General features: G+C 33.6%; 2 protein-coding genes across 5 annotated transcripts; one reads left to right on the forward strand and one right to left on the reverse strand.

Annotated features, from left to right (window-relative positions):
- The first annotated feature begins 318 nt into the window (after positions 1-318).
- LOC116346467 lies at positions 319-5731 on the forward strand. 2 transcript variants are annotated; one of them, XM_031776548.1, is made up of 11 exons: positions 319-451; positions 803-1097; positions 1217-2156; positions 2223-2519; positions 2594-2653; positions 2721-3255; positions 3345-3932; positions 4006-4358; positions 4421-4490; positions 4562-4933; positions 5028-5154. In XM_031776548.1, the coding sequence occupies exons 2-11, from the start codon at positions 814-816 to the stop codon at positions 5042-5044; spliced, it is 3516 nt and encodes a 1171-aa protein (XP_031632408.1). In that variant the 5' UTR covers positions 319-451; positions 803-813; the 3' UTR covers positions 5045-5154. The 2 variants fall into 2 exon arrangements, with proteins under 2 accessions (XP_031632408.1, XP_031632400.1); XM_031776540.1 differs by having other exon boundaries at positions 320-451; positions 4562-5731.
- Positions 5732-9526: 3795 nt separating this feature from the next.
- LOC116345669 (E3 ubiquitin-protein ligase RNF185-like) lies at positions 9527-14011 on the reverse strand. 3 transcript variants are annotated; one of them, XM_031775262.1, is made up of 5 exons: positions 13773-14011; positions 10557-10979; positions 10283-10475; positions 10031-10209; positions 9527-9940 (listed from the first exon to the last, which is right to left on the reverse strand). In XM_031775262.1, the coding sequence occupies exons 2-5, from the start codon at positions 10843-10845 to the stop codon at positions 9843-9845; spliced, it is 759 nt and encodes a 252-aa protein (XP_031631122.1). In that variant the 5' UTR covers positions 10846-10979; positions 13773-14011; the 3' UTR covers positions 9527-9842. The 3 variants fall into 3 exon arrangements, with proteins under 3 accessions (XP_031631122.1, XP_031631113.1, XP_031631132.1); XM_031775253.1 differs by having other exon boundaries at positions 13538-14010; XM_031775272.1 differs by lacking the exon at positions 13773-14011 and adding an exon at positions 11051-11109.
- Positions 14012-15026: the final 1015 nt, after the last annotated feature.

A 15026-nucleotide genomic window follows, 5' to 3' on the forward strand; every position in this document is an offset into this window, starting at 1 on the left:
GGTAATAGACGACTTATGAATATTTTCGGTTCGGTGTTCGATTTTCAATGAAAAACTAGTAAATGTGTAAATAAAAATATCGTTGGTGAAAAATACAACTTTGATCAAAAATCAAATAGTAGTAATGCAAAACAAAAACCAGAAAAACAAATTAATCCAAAAAATTGAAGAAATACTATTGCATTCGTTCTCACATAAAATGTACATACAAATCAAAACGATTAAAGTGCTGAATTTGAAAATATTGTCAATAGATAGCATCACTATCTCTACGAGTACATATGCGTTGTATTTATACATTCCAGTGAACTGTCAAACATTTTTGCGCTCTTTTCATTTTATTGTGACATATCGTACAAACAACACAGAATACACAGTTGATGAGCAATCCGATTTGTTTATCGATGAATTCTTACATTTTCTATTACTATTTCGGAAACAAAACATTGCAGTTAGTATATTTTTATAAAATTCATAAATTGTGCATTCATGGTGTTGGGATAAAGAGAAGAGAGATGTTACTTTTTTGGAACTGTAGTTTTATAATTCAAATATTTGTTAGTGACACTTAATTTGATTTCATTAAAGTGGAAAATCTGCGATTTACTCAGTTTTTGTTTAGTTTTTGAAAATGTGTCGGATTCACGGCACAGAACACTTTACTTTATGCGAAACATCGACAATTGTACTTTCTTTCATTTTTCAAATAGAAATATCAATTTATCGTAGTGACCGTTGTGCAAAAAATCGTGTTCATTCTCTGAATTATATGTGTGTTTGTTTATTTGTTTTGCTTCGATAGATATCGCCATAATGACAAAAAGGCCACCGAATGAGGACGAGCTGACGTTTGAAGACGGTGATCGTCAGCTAATGTTTGGATGCTTACCATTCCACATATTTCGCGACCAGACAAACATTGAAGAATTGGTCATCCGCATTTTCAAGCAGAGTAAGAAAGAAGATAAAGAGCCACCCAATTTTCATATCAAACAGAAAATCAACTTGTCTTATCAACATTTGCTCACAGCTGCAAATCCGTGGGAAAATAAGTTTCTGAAAAAACTCGATTTCAAGTGGCCAGCTGGAGAAAAAAAGTATGAATTTGTCATGAGCTCTAGGTCATTTGTGATAATAAGAGCAATTTAAAATTTCTTATTTAAACTGTTCGGTTTTGAGAGAGAAATCTAATTGATTCAAATATTTTGATTGATAGGCATGCCACTATTTGGAGATTGGATAAAAAGCAACGGGAAAAAGTGCATCAGGAAGCACAGGACTTGCAAAGAAAGTTTATGTACTTGCCACGTCATGTGTTAAGGGAATCAACTAACATTCTGCAAATAGCGGCAAAATCACCAAAACATAAGCCAGAACCCTTTTTCAACTGGATGTTTGAAAAATTTTACCAAAAAGCTGTCTGGGGACATACCTTCATATATGGATTGAAATTCAATGACGAAAAAGAGAGTAAAACATCGTCAAGCACTTCAAAGACGTCGAAGAGCGATAACCAAGAAGAACAGATCGAACCGATTGCAAGCACGTCAAAACAAGCTGATAAAAGGGAAGCTGAAGCTAGACGAAAACGAACTGGTACCAAGCTGATAGAAGAAAAAGTGATAGAAACTAAGCGAAAGAAGAGTGATGACACGAAAAAACCAGACGACCAGTCGAAACGCAGTACACCAAAGCAACAAGCTTCTAGAAAAGCCATAGCCACACAAAAGCAAACCAATGCCAAGCAGAAAGAGGATAAATCAAAGGCAAATAAAAATGTGGACAAACAAAAACAAGCCGAGCGCAACGAAAAAATCTTATCTAGTACACCATCGAAACAGAGCAAACAAACTAAACTGTCGAATACAAACAGACCGGAAGAAGCCGTTACCAAAGCCGTTGTCAATAGACCAAAACAAACTGAAGCAACCAACAAAATCGAATCTAATGCATCTACATTGATGCAAAGCAAACGGAAAAACCAACCAAATCCCATTGGAAGCACATCAAAGCAAGCAATTTCTAAAGAAAAACAAGCCGATCTCAAGCGAAAGCCAACCGATGCTGTTATACCAAAACGTCCACATGTATCAAGTCAGAAAACGATTCAACAACAACAAATCATACGAAAATCAAATCAAGAAAAATTACATCAGGTAACAAATGACACAAGCATTTTTTCGTAGTGATTCTATGTGATTTTTAATTTAAAAAAATTTCAGCGCAAAGCAAAATATGCAGAAGAAAATGGTCCAGCTATGACTAGTAACCGAAAATTAGTTCAAAGCACACTTCCAGAAATGATGCAGTCCGCTAAATCTTTGCACAATTCTAGTATAAGTGTTGGCCAATTAAATCTTTCCACGCAAAACAACTCGGCAGATGTTGTTGCAAATGAAAAAAGACAACCACAAATCGAAAACAAGGAAGTGAACGAAAAAACAAAATCGCATGATATTCAATCCACATCGAAACAATCGAATGGCAATGTAAATTCAAAGGGAAATTTGGCGTCAACTGTAATTATTAAAAGTACTCATTTTGTTCTTTTCTCAATTCATTTCATATGGTTTTTTTTTTTTTTTTTTTGTAGCGAAACAACGATATGAACGATGACATCGAAGGAGTTAAAGTGGAAGTCGAACCTCAATTGGTGAGTTTAATTTTGCATTTATTTGTCAATCAATAATCAGCTCATTTCAACGGTATTTTCCCTACAGCCAGTGGGAAAAAATCGTTCTACCGAACGCGCTGGAAGCAAACAACAAGAAACATGGCAACCAAGTGATTTCCAGAAACAAGTTATTGCAATGGATTATGATCAGTTTGCGCAACAAACAAATGTTTGTGATTTGATTCGAGAAACCTTTTTGAGGACGAAATCGAACCAAGTATTTACGATGGAACGGCTGGAATTTGGATTGAAGTTTCTCTTTGAACAGAAAAATGACGACAGAAAAGGGAAGATATGGAAGAGGCCACCTTTCAAAAATTTAAAATTAAGCTGTGAGTGTCGACGAAATAAATTATGTGTTGACAAATGGACACAAATCGAAACATCACTCACTTGTGAGATGTCTACTCAATATGATGCAAATGACATTAAAACAAGTTCACAGAATGAAATGTCATTGAATGACAGTCAATCCAATCGATTAGCCGCGCTATCGATTCACAATATTGCTGATGCAGAAATAATTCATTTTAAATATGAGTCACAATGTGATGAAGAAGTTTCGAGTTCCCAAGATTATGGTAAGCGTGTACCACAATTTTATCTCTCTAGAGGTATTTTCATTTTCAAAAATTGTATTTCATGTACATGGTTTTTTGTTCGGATATAGAAATGGGCGATGTACGACCAAATATGCATGCTGTTGCATCACAAACTGACATGATGACATCGGAAAACTCTAACGAAGCTGATGAATCTCAATGTACGTCATCGGATAGTGTGACGGCCTCAGGCCAAGAAAAATCGATGCTGCCACCCTCACAACCGGTCTCACTTCAACAAAATACATTTGTGGTGTCATCTCAAGCTACCAATGTGATGCTATCGCAAAACTCTAACGAAGCTGATGAAACTCAGTACACGTCATCGGGAAATGTAACGGCCTCAGGCCAAGAAAAAACAATGCCGACACCGTCACGACCGATCTCACTTCAACAAAATCCATATGTGGATCCATCTCACGTTGCCAATGTGATGCCGTCGCAAAACTCTAACGGACCTGATGAAGAAACACAAGACACATCATCGGGTAGCGTAATTGCCTCAGGACAAGAAATCGGGGCGCCACAACTCTCTCAACAAATTTTATCAATTGATCAAGTTCGATGGTCTGAATTCATTGAGGGTGATATGCCGAATTTACTAGATTTACATGAACTCAACGTGAATCCATTGACAATGTCAGAAGCGGCCAGCGGTAGGACTCACATTGATATTTATCATTTTAAATAATCGTTATTACTGCAATGATACGTTGATTTTTATTTCAGATCAAAACACAGAACATCAAGCCATTTCACAACTAACTAACGATCAAAAGATGGTGGTTGCTAGATCTCAAGCGATTAATAATGTTCAAATACCTGCAATTGATTCGAATCAAAATGATGATGAGATTTCAATTTCTGATGATGAAATTGATCAACCAATAATGGTGCAAAAAGAAGAGCCGCGTTCTTCATTGGAATATCATTTGGGTGACGACAGTGATGTGGAATGTTTGGGAACACCCCATGAAACACCTGAAGTAATTAATGATTCAGTACCATCGCAAGAAATGTGTCTGGGATTACCTATGGGGAGTCAATCGCAAAATCTCGACGAAAATCTACAAAGCCAAGCGGTAAATACAGATTTTAATCAACTTTCAGCGCAAAATCAAAATCATGTTCTTTTCAATTCCAGATGCCGATTGATGAACGTCAATCACAAGGCTCAATTTTGATACAAACATCAACATCGACTGAAAGCAGTGGTAAGAATAACAATAGTTTTTGAGATATTTTTTCGTATTTTTAACTGATTGTTTTACTGCACCATTCTTAGGTTCATCAACAAATAAATCGCCATTCAAAAATGTCGCAAACATTCAACCAGCCCGAACGGCAAACATTGAACTGTCAAAACCAGCTCCATTCAAACGGCCAATACTACCAGCATCAGCACCAGCAAACTCAAAAAAGCGTCGTCTCCCAAACGATGATGACTTGACAAATATTCCAGTACCAAAATATTCATATCCCCCATTGACATTCATAGGCCAACCAAGTGACCAAGTATATCAAAACAAACCTGTAAATAATCAAGTGCCTGCCACAAACAATAAAGAACCATCACAACTATCACCGGACAGCTCGAGAAATTATAGCATTGAAGATAGCAGTTCTAGTGATGAGCAAAATTCAGCAACAAACATAAGTATGGTTTCTGATTCTTGCGTCGAACGAATAAATTTACTAAACCAAGATAATACTTTGTTTCTTGACATAAACACACAACAAATCGCAAACAGTGAAGCTACTACGTTAAATCAAATAAATAATCAACCTCATTCAACAACAACACCAATCAGCATAAATTCCATTCAGCAGTCCGAGAACGTCAATTCAGGACCGTCTAGACTAGCCACATGTCAAGAACGCATCGAATATCTGTATCATATTGATATACAAAGTGTTGAATCGAATTTTAAATCGAAGATATTATCATCGGGAGAACGTGTACAAGAACTGGATATTAATACAACACTACAATATCAATGCAATGGCAGCAATCGTGTCGTGGTCAATGGTGATGCTATTCGATTAATCATGAAACTAAATGACAAAGAATGGGATGCAGTGTATAATACTTTATTGGCTCTTGGCGAATATAAATATGATTCGAAGAATCCAGAGCACATCAACGGCACTATTTTGCATCTCACATTAAACGAACTATTCAAAACAGCACCAAAGATTTCAAACGTTCACATTACATACGGTGATCATGATTTAGAAACGGCCAGAGTTTTGATTGAACCAAATCATACAAATGAAAATCTTACAGCAGCCATTGACCCATATGTATTATCGATGATGGAAGCCAAAGCAAATATATTTCAACAGCAAATAGAACATAATCAACGATAGATACTCAAACTTGTATAAAATGTATTTATATTAGTCCTCTTGTGTGTTGTAGACCATCTAAAAACAATGAATCTTTTCTTTTTAAATTGACTATGATTTATTCAATTTCGTTTGTTTAAACTATTTTTTTTTCTCTAAATATTAATTGAATTTATCATATGAAATTTTAACAAAAATGTAGAAAGTGAATAATGATTTTTTTTTGAGTGTATATAAATAATAAGGAATCAAATGTACTCATTTGTTAATGACATCATATGTTGTTCATGTTGAATTGTTATTGTTATTGATAAAATTTAATATCTTTTCTTATATTTTAAGTGATATCGATGTGCTTTGAGCAAACTAAGAATATAATCGTTACCAGTATGAAATAATAAAAATAGTTCTTTAATTTTGATCAAAACTTCGAAAGTATTTTTTCCATCCTTCTAGTGATTTGTTTGCTTCATTGTTCTAAAAGTCCGCCGTTTGAACAAAAAACAAACAGTATAAAATTCTTTTTTATTGCTATAAACCTTTATTCATGGGCTATCGAATAGCACGTTGCATTACACTGAATGGACCATTGTCTTCGATTTTACGCAGTAGGTATCTAACCTTCAAAATCATGCTCTGGACAACCAATTTGTCGATTTCTTTCAATTTTCTCTCAATCCATCCAACCAATTGTTACTCATTTCAAGTATTTTGGACCTTCGTCTATAACATACATCCAAAAACAGACTAGAAATATTTAATTTGGTGTCTTTTTGTGAAGTTAAACAGATGGTCCTTTTTTCACGGAAATGTCATATTTTAAGAAGTGAGCCATTATTGTGGTTTTTTCTGCTTGCAAACCAAAATTTTGTGTTAAATCAGATAGTTCTCAATGAATTCTATCGATTTCAACAACAATTGGTTGATAATGGAGCATGTAATGGAGGTTTTACCTTACGTTTCAGCACCAAATTCTCGAATATTGGCTCTAAAACACCTTCCAAAGAAGATCCTACCATACAAACACGCCTTTATCAAAGTTCGGTTTGTCGACGTCTCTAGACTTATATAGTAGTGCCCTAACATAATCAATGCAAAAGAAACCACTTGCACTTGATTCGTGGTTCGACATAGCGATGAATGTTTCACTGTCCAAAATGATGAATTTTTCAGTGCAAAATGCTATGAGGTGAAGTAAATACCCAATTTTTGACACCCTATTGAATTTTTTCATTACTTATTTTGCTGATTCCTAATGACCGGGTCTAAATCTATTGTTTTGGTTCAAATTTTGATGTGCTCTAACCATAAAAATCACCAAAAATGAATTTTTGCTTGACCAACCCGGTTTTCGGTACTTGATGACAATTTTGAAGGGTTTGAGCATTTAAATTGAGAATACGACCGTACTTTTTGCATTCTCAAGAATCTTTATATTCATATTAAGTCCATAAAACACGATACATGGTTCGAATATAGATTAGTTCATCTTTAGACACATGCAGAATTTGTTTTGAACTTAGCTGTCCAAATCCATTTGGAACACTTTTTCGTAAATCCAATTTGTACGTCATTGCGTATGAATATAATTGAATGGTTTGAGTTTGACAATAGAGAAGGAGTCCCGTTAAGTATCCTATGTGCATTGGTTGACATTTTTATTTTTGTTTATGTAACGCAATAAACGCCTGAATTTAGTCTCAATATTTTCTTAACATATGGTATACACACTTGTTGGTATTCATCTTGACCCTATATAAATTTGGTTGCTTAATATCAAAATCAATCTCTTTTTTTCTTCTTCTTGAATTCCAATTGAATTTCCACTCGCTCATTAATTTTCGCTAATTCTCGCCAGAACACAACATTTTAATGGAAAATGTATTTATCCAAAAAAAATAATAAAAAAGACGACAATGTCCCAGAAATGAGACGAAAAAATCATTTTGCGAATAAAAAATATTCCAACCTACCTTAACTGTTTGAATTTGCGCTCCTTATTGTTAATGTATTCAACGTATTTCATACATACATAAATACAGTACATATTAGCAACGATCTTGTTGTATTGGAACATGCACTCATAATAGCAATCATATTTGCTATGTATGTGTGCGTATAATGTTGAATGAGGAAAAGAAAAATGCCACGACTTTGAGTACAATGGAATAGAATGATACGGAATATTTGTTGATCCTTTTTTGTCTGGCAAAAAATCAGTGTTTATTTTGATATACGTATATGACATATACTATATGTGTGGATTTTATTGTTGATTTGGTTTTCAAAATTTTGGGGATGGACTAACTTCATTTAAATAGAACTTAAAATGCATTTGTACTATCTGCAATCTTTTGTTTGTTTTTTTTTTTTGCTTCATACTCTACAGAAATTTACCTAAACTTTACTAGAGAATGAGAATTAAAATCTACAAAAAAATCTATCCCTTTGCAAGCAAAACCAGTTTGGATGAAACTGGTATATCTATACTACTGGTATTTTCAATATTTTTTTTTGCATTGTACCGAGTGTCCGAGAGTTTCTTATAAACATGCCATGTAACAGCAAAAGAAAAGAGTCGAAAAGACGAAACAAAAATCCCTTGCGGCGTACGTACGCTTAGATCCAGCTCTTTCGGAGATCTTACAGATCTATCCTATCCAAAAATCAATGTATGGGTATAACTCTGTTACATATATTGCTTATTGAATGGTAAAATTCTCGCATTGAACAAGCAAAATTGTATGAAATAAATGTGGAAAAGAGTTTGAAGGACAGTGGCAAGAATATTGTATCATCATCAGATGGCCATGCATCAGCCCCACATGCGGCTCCATTTCAGCAGTACACACAGACAAATTCATTAATATCCACTTAATATAGATCGGCTGCACTCCTATTATAACAGTGCATAATTCAATATAATTGAATAAATTAGCGTAAAGATTGAAAATCCTTTTCCTCGTCAAACACGTATGTATGCAAGCGGGCGCCGATAAATGAAGAGAAAGAAGAGAAGAGAAAAACACACTTGATATGAAAATATTCCTGAAATCATCGCGCCGTGGCAATGACAATGACAGACAAAAAAAGCTAAATTAAAAAAAAGAGTAGTAACAGCATCAGCCGGTCATTCAAGATATGAAATAACTAGTTTCTTTTTATGTGGTTTTTATCGCGAAATTAATACGTGATCGGCTGATAAGTGCAGTATCCGCTGAATATGGTAAAAGAATGCGTTATCAACATTACTGATTTATGAGAATTGTACCTGCTGATGATGTTTCTACAACTTATCACGGTATTTTCAAAATATATAAAATAATCGCTTAAAACACCATTTGTTTTTTACTGTTGTTGCTTTTTTTCTCTGTATTTCACTTTTCAATTATAATTAAACATGTACAATTTATAGTAGGTATTTATATATTTCATTTTTTTTCTCAATTAGATTAAGTTCTCTTTTTTTCTGTTGAACTTTAAATTTTTCATTTTGTTGCCCAACATCATCACGATAACACGCAAACCAATTAACACATTTCACGGCAAAATATGACGAACACATAATACACATGTTCGCTTCGCATAATTTTGTGTGGGCATTTTGCGTAATTTAATTATTTTTTTCAGATTTTTTTGTTGTTGAATTTTTGCTATCCGTGAATTTTGTATTGATTTCTCATATATATATATATAATTTTTTTCAAATGGGTAAAATATCATTCTTAACATTTATTTGTATTTCATCATCATCCATTAATGCTAACACTACCAAAACTCCAAAAAGTCTACACATATAAAGTTTTTTTCTTTCTTCTTTTGCTTTAGTAGTAGAAAATAAAATGCCATCATCATCAATTGTTTTTCTTTTCAATAATAATAATAATTATAATTAGGATAATAATTAATTTTATGGAAAATAATAAATTGCGTAAATGTGTGTATAATTTTTTTTGTTTGTATTTTGTGTACAAGGATCGTTATCTGAATTGAAAACATCTTTCAGTTTCAATCGTCATACACAAACGACAATTCGTTGTTACTGCATTCTAAATTCATATTGTTTCCTTTGCATCTTTCGACTACGAATCTTAAAATCAAACACGTGTTTTGTTGTTGTTGTTGTTGTTGATAGAATGAGTGTAGTGTATAAGAGTGGGAAGGGAAGGGGGTATCTAAGGAGAAACGCGGAGATATTGATTGGATAAATTTCAGTTTTAGATAAGAATGAGCCAGGCCAAGAATAATATGGTCACATAGAGGAATAGTTTTGACAACCATTGTTCTTCTTCTAATTGTACAGTTGTACTAGGATCTGCAGAGAAAAACAAAAAATAATTTATTAATCGAATCGAGTGTAAAATAACAAAAAACAAATATTACATAAACATATCCAGATACATACACATACTCTGCGAACGAATATTGGTGCCAAAATTGAATGTTGATGTAAAAATACCGAATGGAAAAGCGCCAATTCCTAATGACATTTGAAAACCACCATCGCCAAAGCCAAATCCTTGAAATGTTGTATTTGGTTCGGGTTCTGTACGTTGACCAGCTGGTCGTGGTGGAACTTTTGAACTGCAATCGATTTATGCAATAATTGATTTGAATCTCTTATTCATCTATTATTTCGTTGATTTAATGCACTTACCGTGGATCTTCCTCTTTAGTACTGCCGCGTCCATATAATGGAATCACTTTTTCTTTGCTAATTGCTGCTTTGCAAACGGGACACAATTGACGTGTTGGTCGTGTTTCTAGCCATTGATGTAAGCATGGCCAACAAAATAGATGACCGCACATACTAACAACCGCCTCTTTGGCTGTATCCAAACAAATATTACCTAAGAATGATCAGAAGAAAATAATGACAAAAATGGCATTTTAGAATTTTAATTTTTAAGTAAGTATGCCAAAAATATTACATTCAAACATTGAATCGTCCTTTTTCGTGCCATTTGTATCTGCATTTTGTTTATCGCTCGAGTCGTTGCTGCCGAATTTTGAATCTGTTGTTGGATCAAAGCTTTTTGTACTCGTTGATTCCGTTCGGCTTGATGTACTAGCTGCATCTGAACCGATTTGATTATCAGTTGAATTCGTACTAAAGTCGGCGGCAGCATCAGTCGGGCTGCTTTGTGAATTTGGCATTGTTGAAGATGACGGCGACGACGATGATGATGGTGCTATTGGTGTATCTAATATTGAAGACATCTTTTCAATTCGCTTTATCTCTTTGTTTCTTTATGATTCAATCAATCTATCTCTTCTGATCATAAAAGCTGGATTCACAACTTAAGGGTTTTTTTATTCGTTTTTGTGTCACATGTAAAATGACTTTTCTCTCCCTGAAAATACAAAAAAAGAAAACAAAATCGTTGTTAGGTGCTCATGTCCACACTATCAAAAAAATATGTACACTTGAATGAAATCGAAAATGTGGCCCGTTTGCTATCTAAACATGGTAAAACAATCCAACAGTACGGCTGACCAACAACTAACTCATTAAATGGTATTTGTATTTTTAATGGAAAGAAGAAGAAAACAAAACAAAAGTGAATTGGATGTGTCAGTGAAACCGAAACAATAATATCGAAATCGGGTATAAAAATAGCATGGAAAACAACAGCAAAGACAAGAAGTCACGAATATTCATTCGATGAAAACAACAATGGCAATACACACGAACCGATCCATGATTCGAAAATATATCGACAAGGACAGAAAAAGAGGGAAAAGAAGAGAGAGAGAGAAAAAAGCAATACAAAGAAAAGGCTCGAAAAGAAGTGGCAGGAAAGAAATTCGAAAAGTTGAATAAATAAGAAGAAGAAGAAAACAAGCACAAACCGAGTAAAAATATATAAAAAAAAATATATGTATATGGTGTAACCAAACGGGCCAAAATGTAAAACAACTGTTCGGTCTCTTAAGTACGCTCAATCGAAGCGTAAAGGAAACGAAACATGACCACGGTATGCATTTGTTTGTATGTGTGCGGTGTACATGTATGCAATTGTGCATACTCTCCATACGTGTCTGATTCTTTGTATAATGGTCTATGGATGTTTTATTCATTTGTACAACGTTTATATAGAATTTATATATATAACGATTCATCTCTGCAGATGATACTCATGAGTACACACCTCATGCCAAACACGTATAAAAATGTTACATTGTTTTTGCGCTACATTCAAGTACATGAATGACAATTAAGGAAATTATTATTATAAGTTGAAAACGCGTTTTGCGTGGCTATGTAAAGATTGTTGAGTGCGCGAGCCACCCAACACAGTTCACCGCACTTAACTTAATTATAATTGGAGAGCAAAGGACACGTAAGGTTCAATATCAAAGACAACATATACAAAGACGCGTGCGCGTTTACTGCCATATCGCAAATCATCATTCCAACAAAATTGTCGGCATTTTTGCTATGTTCGATATATGCCAGCTGTGTCACACCATCAAAATTTCTTCGCCGAAACGATGAATATACAAACACTACACACTCTCACACAATTCAAACGGGAGACAAAAACAACGTTGAATTTATTGTTAATTTTCACAATGTTCACAAGGTCTTACATAAGTCCATACTCCATTGTTATTTATTCTATTAATTTTGGCATTTTACAATTTGTTTTGATTTCTTCTTTTTCTTCTTTTTGCTATGCTTGTTATAACAGAATATTCATTTTGTGCACAACGGTGTACTGAAATAGAAGAAACAGAAGACAAACAGCACCGACATGAAAGATTTTTGAATCTAAATCTCTAATGTAAATATAATGAACACCATCTAATCATCGCAGATAACATGTGTTATTTTTGATGAGGATGTTCAAGTAAATAATACCATATTGCTTTTACACGCAAATGAATTAGCAAAACAACTTCATCATTTCATCATACGCTACATAATATAGATTATGGCACATTGATTCGGTTTTCAGCACCCATATTTCGTTTTCTTTCTCTTTGGATCTCTTTCTTTCTTTTACTATTTCTCTCTCTCTCTCCCCCTCTCTCTCTCTGTATCAACAAATGCACACAATCGAACAATAAAAAAAACAAATCTATATGAAACAACACCAGAAAACAAGAACACTGAACCAATTACAAACACTTAAATAGCATTATAAATGCGTATTTACATATTTTGCAAATAGCAAACTACTCGTATAAAAATTATATATAAAGTGACAGATACGATTATTTGGTGCCTTGAATTGTTGTATGTGCTGTTTTATTTGTTGTTGGCTGATTTAATTTTCACTTCTCATATTCTTTTTTCGCACATATAATTCTTTTAAATTTGATTGTTCGACACTTGGATCTAGAGCGCGTACGCTTATGTCTGTGTATGTGTCGGGGGCACTTGGAAATTGGTGCGCAAAAACAATGACACTTTAATCGAAAATAAATACGAAATTTATCTCGGCAACAACATACTATTCATTTGACTGAATCGCTTTGATGTTTTTTTTTTCATCTTCAAATCCATAATATTTTACGAGACACACGATATCATTAAAATGCATATGTCAAATTATGAAAACATTACGTTATAACACCGAATATTCATGATAAAATTGCAGAACACCTTTTATCATATTATATATACGAAATAATAATAAAAAAAAAACAATAATATTAAAGCAAAAAAAATCATCGCATTTGACACGACATTTCCATAATCCACTTAGTGGCTTGTGCTTGTATCTTTCTTCTCTCGATTCATTTGCTCGTTCGTTTATTTGTTGTTCGATGTTTTGCACTTTATAATAACTTGGCGATTAAATTTTGTAATGGGGAATGCATATCAAATCAAAAACTGGTCTATCGGGTGCTGGATGACGGGGTGAAAACAATGATGCTGTTAATGTTTTTCCCTTTTACTTACACAATTTTTGTTTCTTTGCCACCCGATCACACTCATTCACTTCGTCTTCCACAATTATTATGGTAAGTAATAAAAAAATGAGAATCTATCTCATGTGATGTGCTCGTTTTTTTACACGTTGATTTTTCTCTTGTGTATTTCAAATGCTGAAGAATTTAATCCAAATACTTTTCACTAGATCCTGTTGTATTGTGTTATATTTTTTTTTACTCTTGCCTTCTTCAGCTCTACTTACTTCTCTTTACTGTCTCTTTTCAGCTCGCACTGACTTTGTGTATTCCAAAATAGTACGTAAAATAATATTAAAAGGAAAACGTCGTGTATATGTATAATATTGATGTGTATATTTCTAAGAGAGTACAGTTCTACGTGCGATTTGTGTGTTTTTCCGTCTCGTTTTATTACGCTTACGTTTTCCTCGCGAGCGCGCACACTACTTAGAAAATCTCTGAATAAAATGACACATTGAGAAGACGACGATGATGATGATGGAAAAAAAAAGTTTCTAGATTTCTTTTATCGAATGTTGTGACATTCAAAGTCAAGCTGTATAGGTAGAGAAACACTTTGTATGTATACTTGTGTGTAAGTTTATACATACACACACACACATCTACACTACATTGGATTACGTGCCCCGTATGTGAATGGTCGACTCAAATACTTCGATTGAATGTGTATGCGTCACGTGATTTCGCCGATCGCAACTATGTGGCGTTAGTGATGCAAAATTTGTATTTTTCTCCATGTATATTTTATGTGTTGTATTTCTCTTATCGTCGTCATCGTCGTCTTCTTCGTTCAATCGAATCAAAATAGCGTTTAATGTACGGTGGCTTCAAGTCAAGGTGTTTTTTGCACGTAAAGTTTGAAACTAACGAAATAAAAAAAAATGCTTTTCAGTGTCATTTGCACAAAACCATGCGATTTAATTATGCATGTGAATTTGATGGAAAGAGAGGGAAAAATAAACATGATTTGGACGACATTTAGACTGGATAGTCAATTGAAACAAAAATACATCATTTCATTGGTTTCATTTTATTTTGTGTATTTTATTCAGTTTCATTGCTGTCTTTTTCTCTATTTATTTTTAAAATTAAATCTTAGGTATTTTTTTTCTTCATAATTTAACTGGGTTTCTATTACTGTATGTTTGATGAATCACCTTCAAAGCCTGCAAAGAGAAGAAAAACCCCCATTTGAATAAGTAAAGTTGCTAAACAAATGTCATGATTATTGACGAATGTTTCAAATAAATGTTTGAAATGACAAAATCAGTGATAAAATGTTGAAATCATTGTATTTGGATTTCATAGAGATTCCTACAAAAATGGTCTCATCATTATTGATTCAAAACATTTACCATTTTACTTGCACAATGAATTTGAATTCGAAAAAAATGATATGCTTACCAAATTTATGCTGTTGATCTTTCTCATGTTCGCCTTGAGATTCGATTAGAACCAATTCTGAAATGAAATAAATG

Source organism: Contarinia nasturtii, unplaced genomic scaffold (assembly GCF_009176525.2).
Source record: "Contarinia nasturtii isolate CC-2019 unplaced genomic scaffold, AAFC_CNas_1.1 Cnas_scaffold_129, whole genome shotgun sequence".
In the NCBI taxonomy this organism is placed as follows: Eukaryota; Metazoa; Arthropoda; class Insecta; order Diptera; family Cecidomyiidae; genus Contarinia; species Contarinia nasturtii.

What these genes read in the sequence shown, in the direction of transcription:
- LOC116345669 (XM_031775262.1), bottom strand. Translation starts at nt 10,845, where the DNA reads ATGTCTTCAATATTAGATACACCAATAGCACCATCATCATCGTCGTCG. An exon ending in GGACGATTCAATGTTTGAAT is followed by an intron (nt 10,476 to 10,556) that starts GTAATATTTTTG and finishes GATCATTCTTAG; the next exon opens with GTAATATTTGTTTGGATACA. An exon ending in TATTCGTTCGCAGAGTATGT is followed by an intron (nt 9,941 to 10,030) that starts GTATGTATCTGG and finishes TTTTCTCTGCAG; the next exon opens with ATCCTAGTACAACTGTACAA.
- LOC116346467 (XM_031776540.1), top strand. Translation starts at nt 814, where the DNA reads ATGACAAAAAGGCCACCGAATGAGGACGAGCTGACGTTTGAAGACGGT. An exon ending in ATCAAGAAAAATTACATCAG is followed by an intron (nt 2,157 to 2,222) that starts GTAACAAATGAC and finishes AAAAAATTTCAG; the next exon opens with CGCAAAGCAAAATATGCAGA. An exon ending in AAAATCTACAAAGCCAAGCG is followed by an intron (nt 4,359 to 4,420) that starts GTAAATACAGAT and finishes TTTCAATTCCAG; the next exon opens with ATGCCGATTGATGAACGTCA.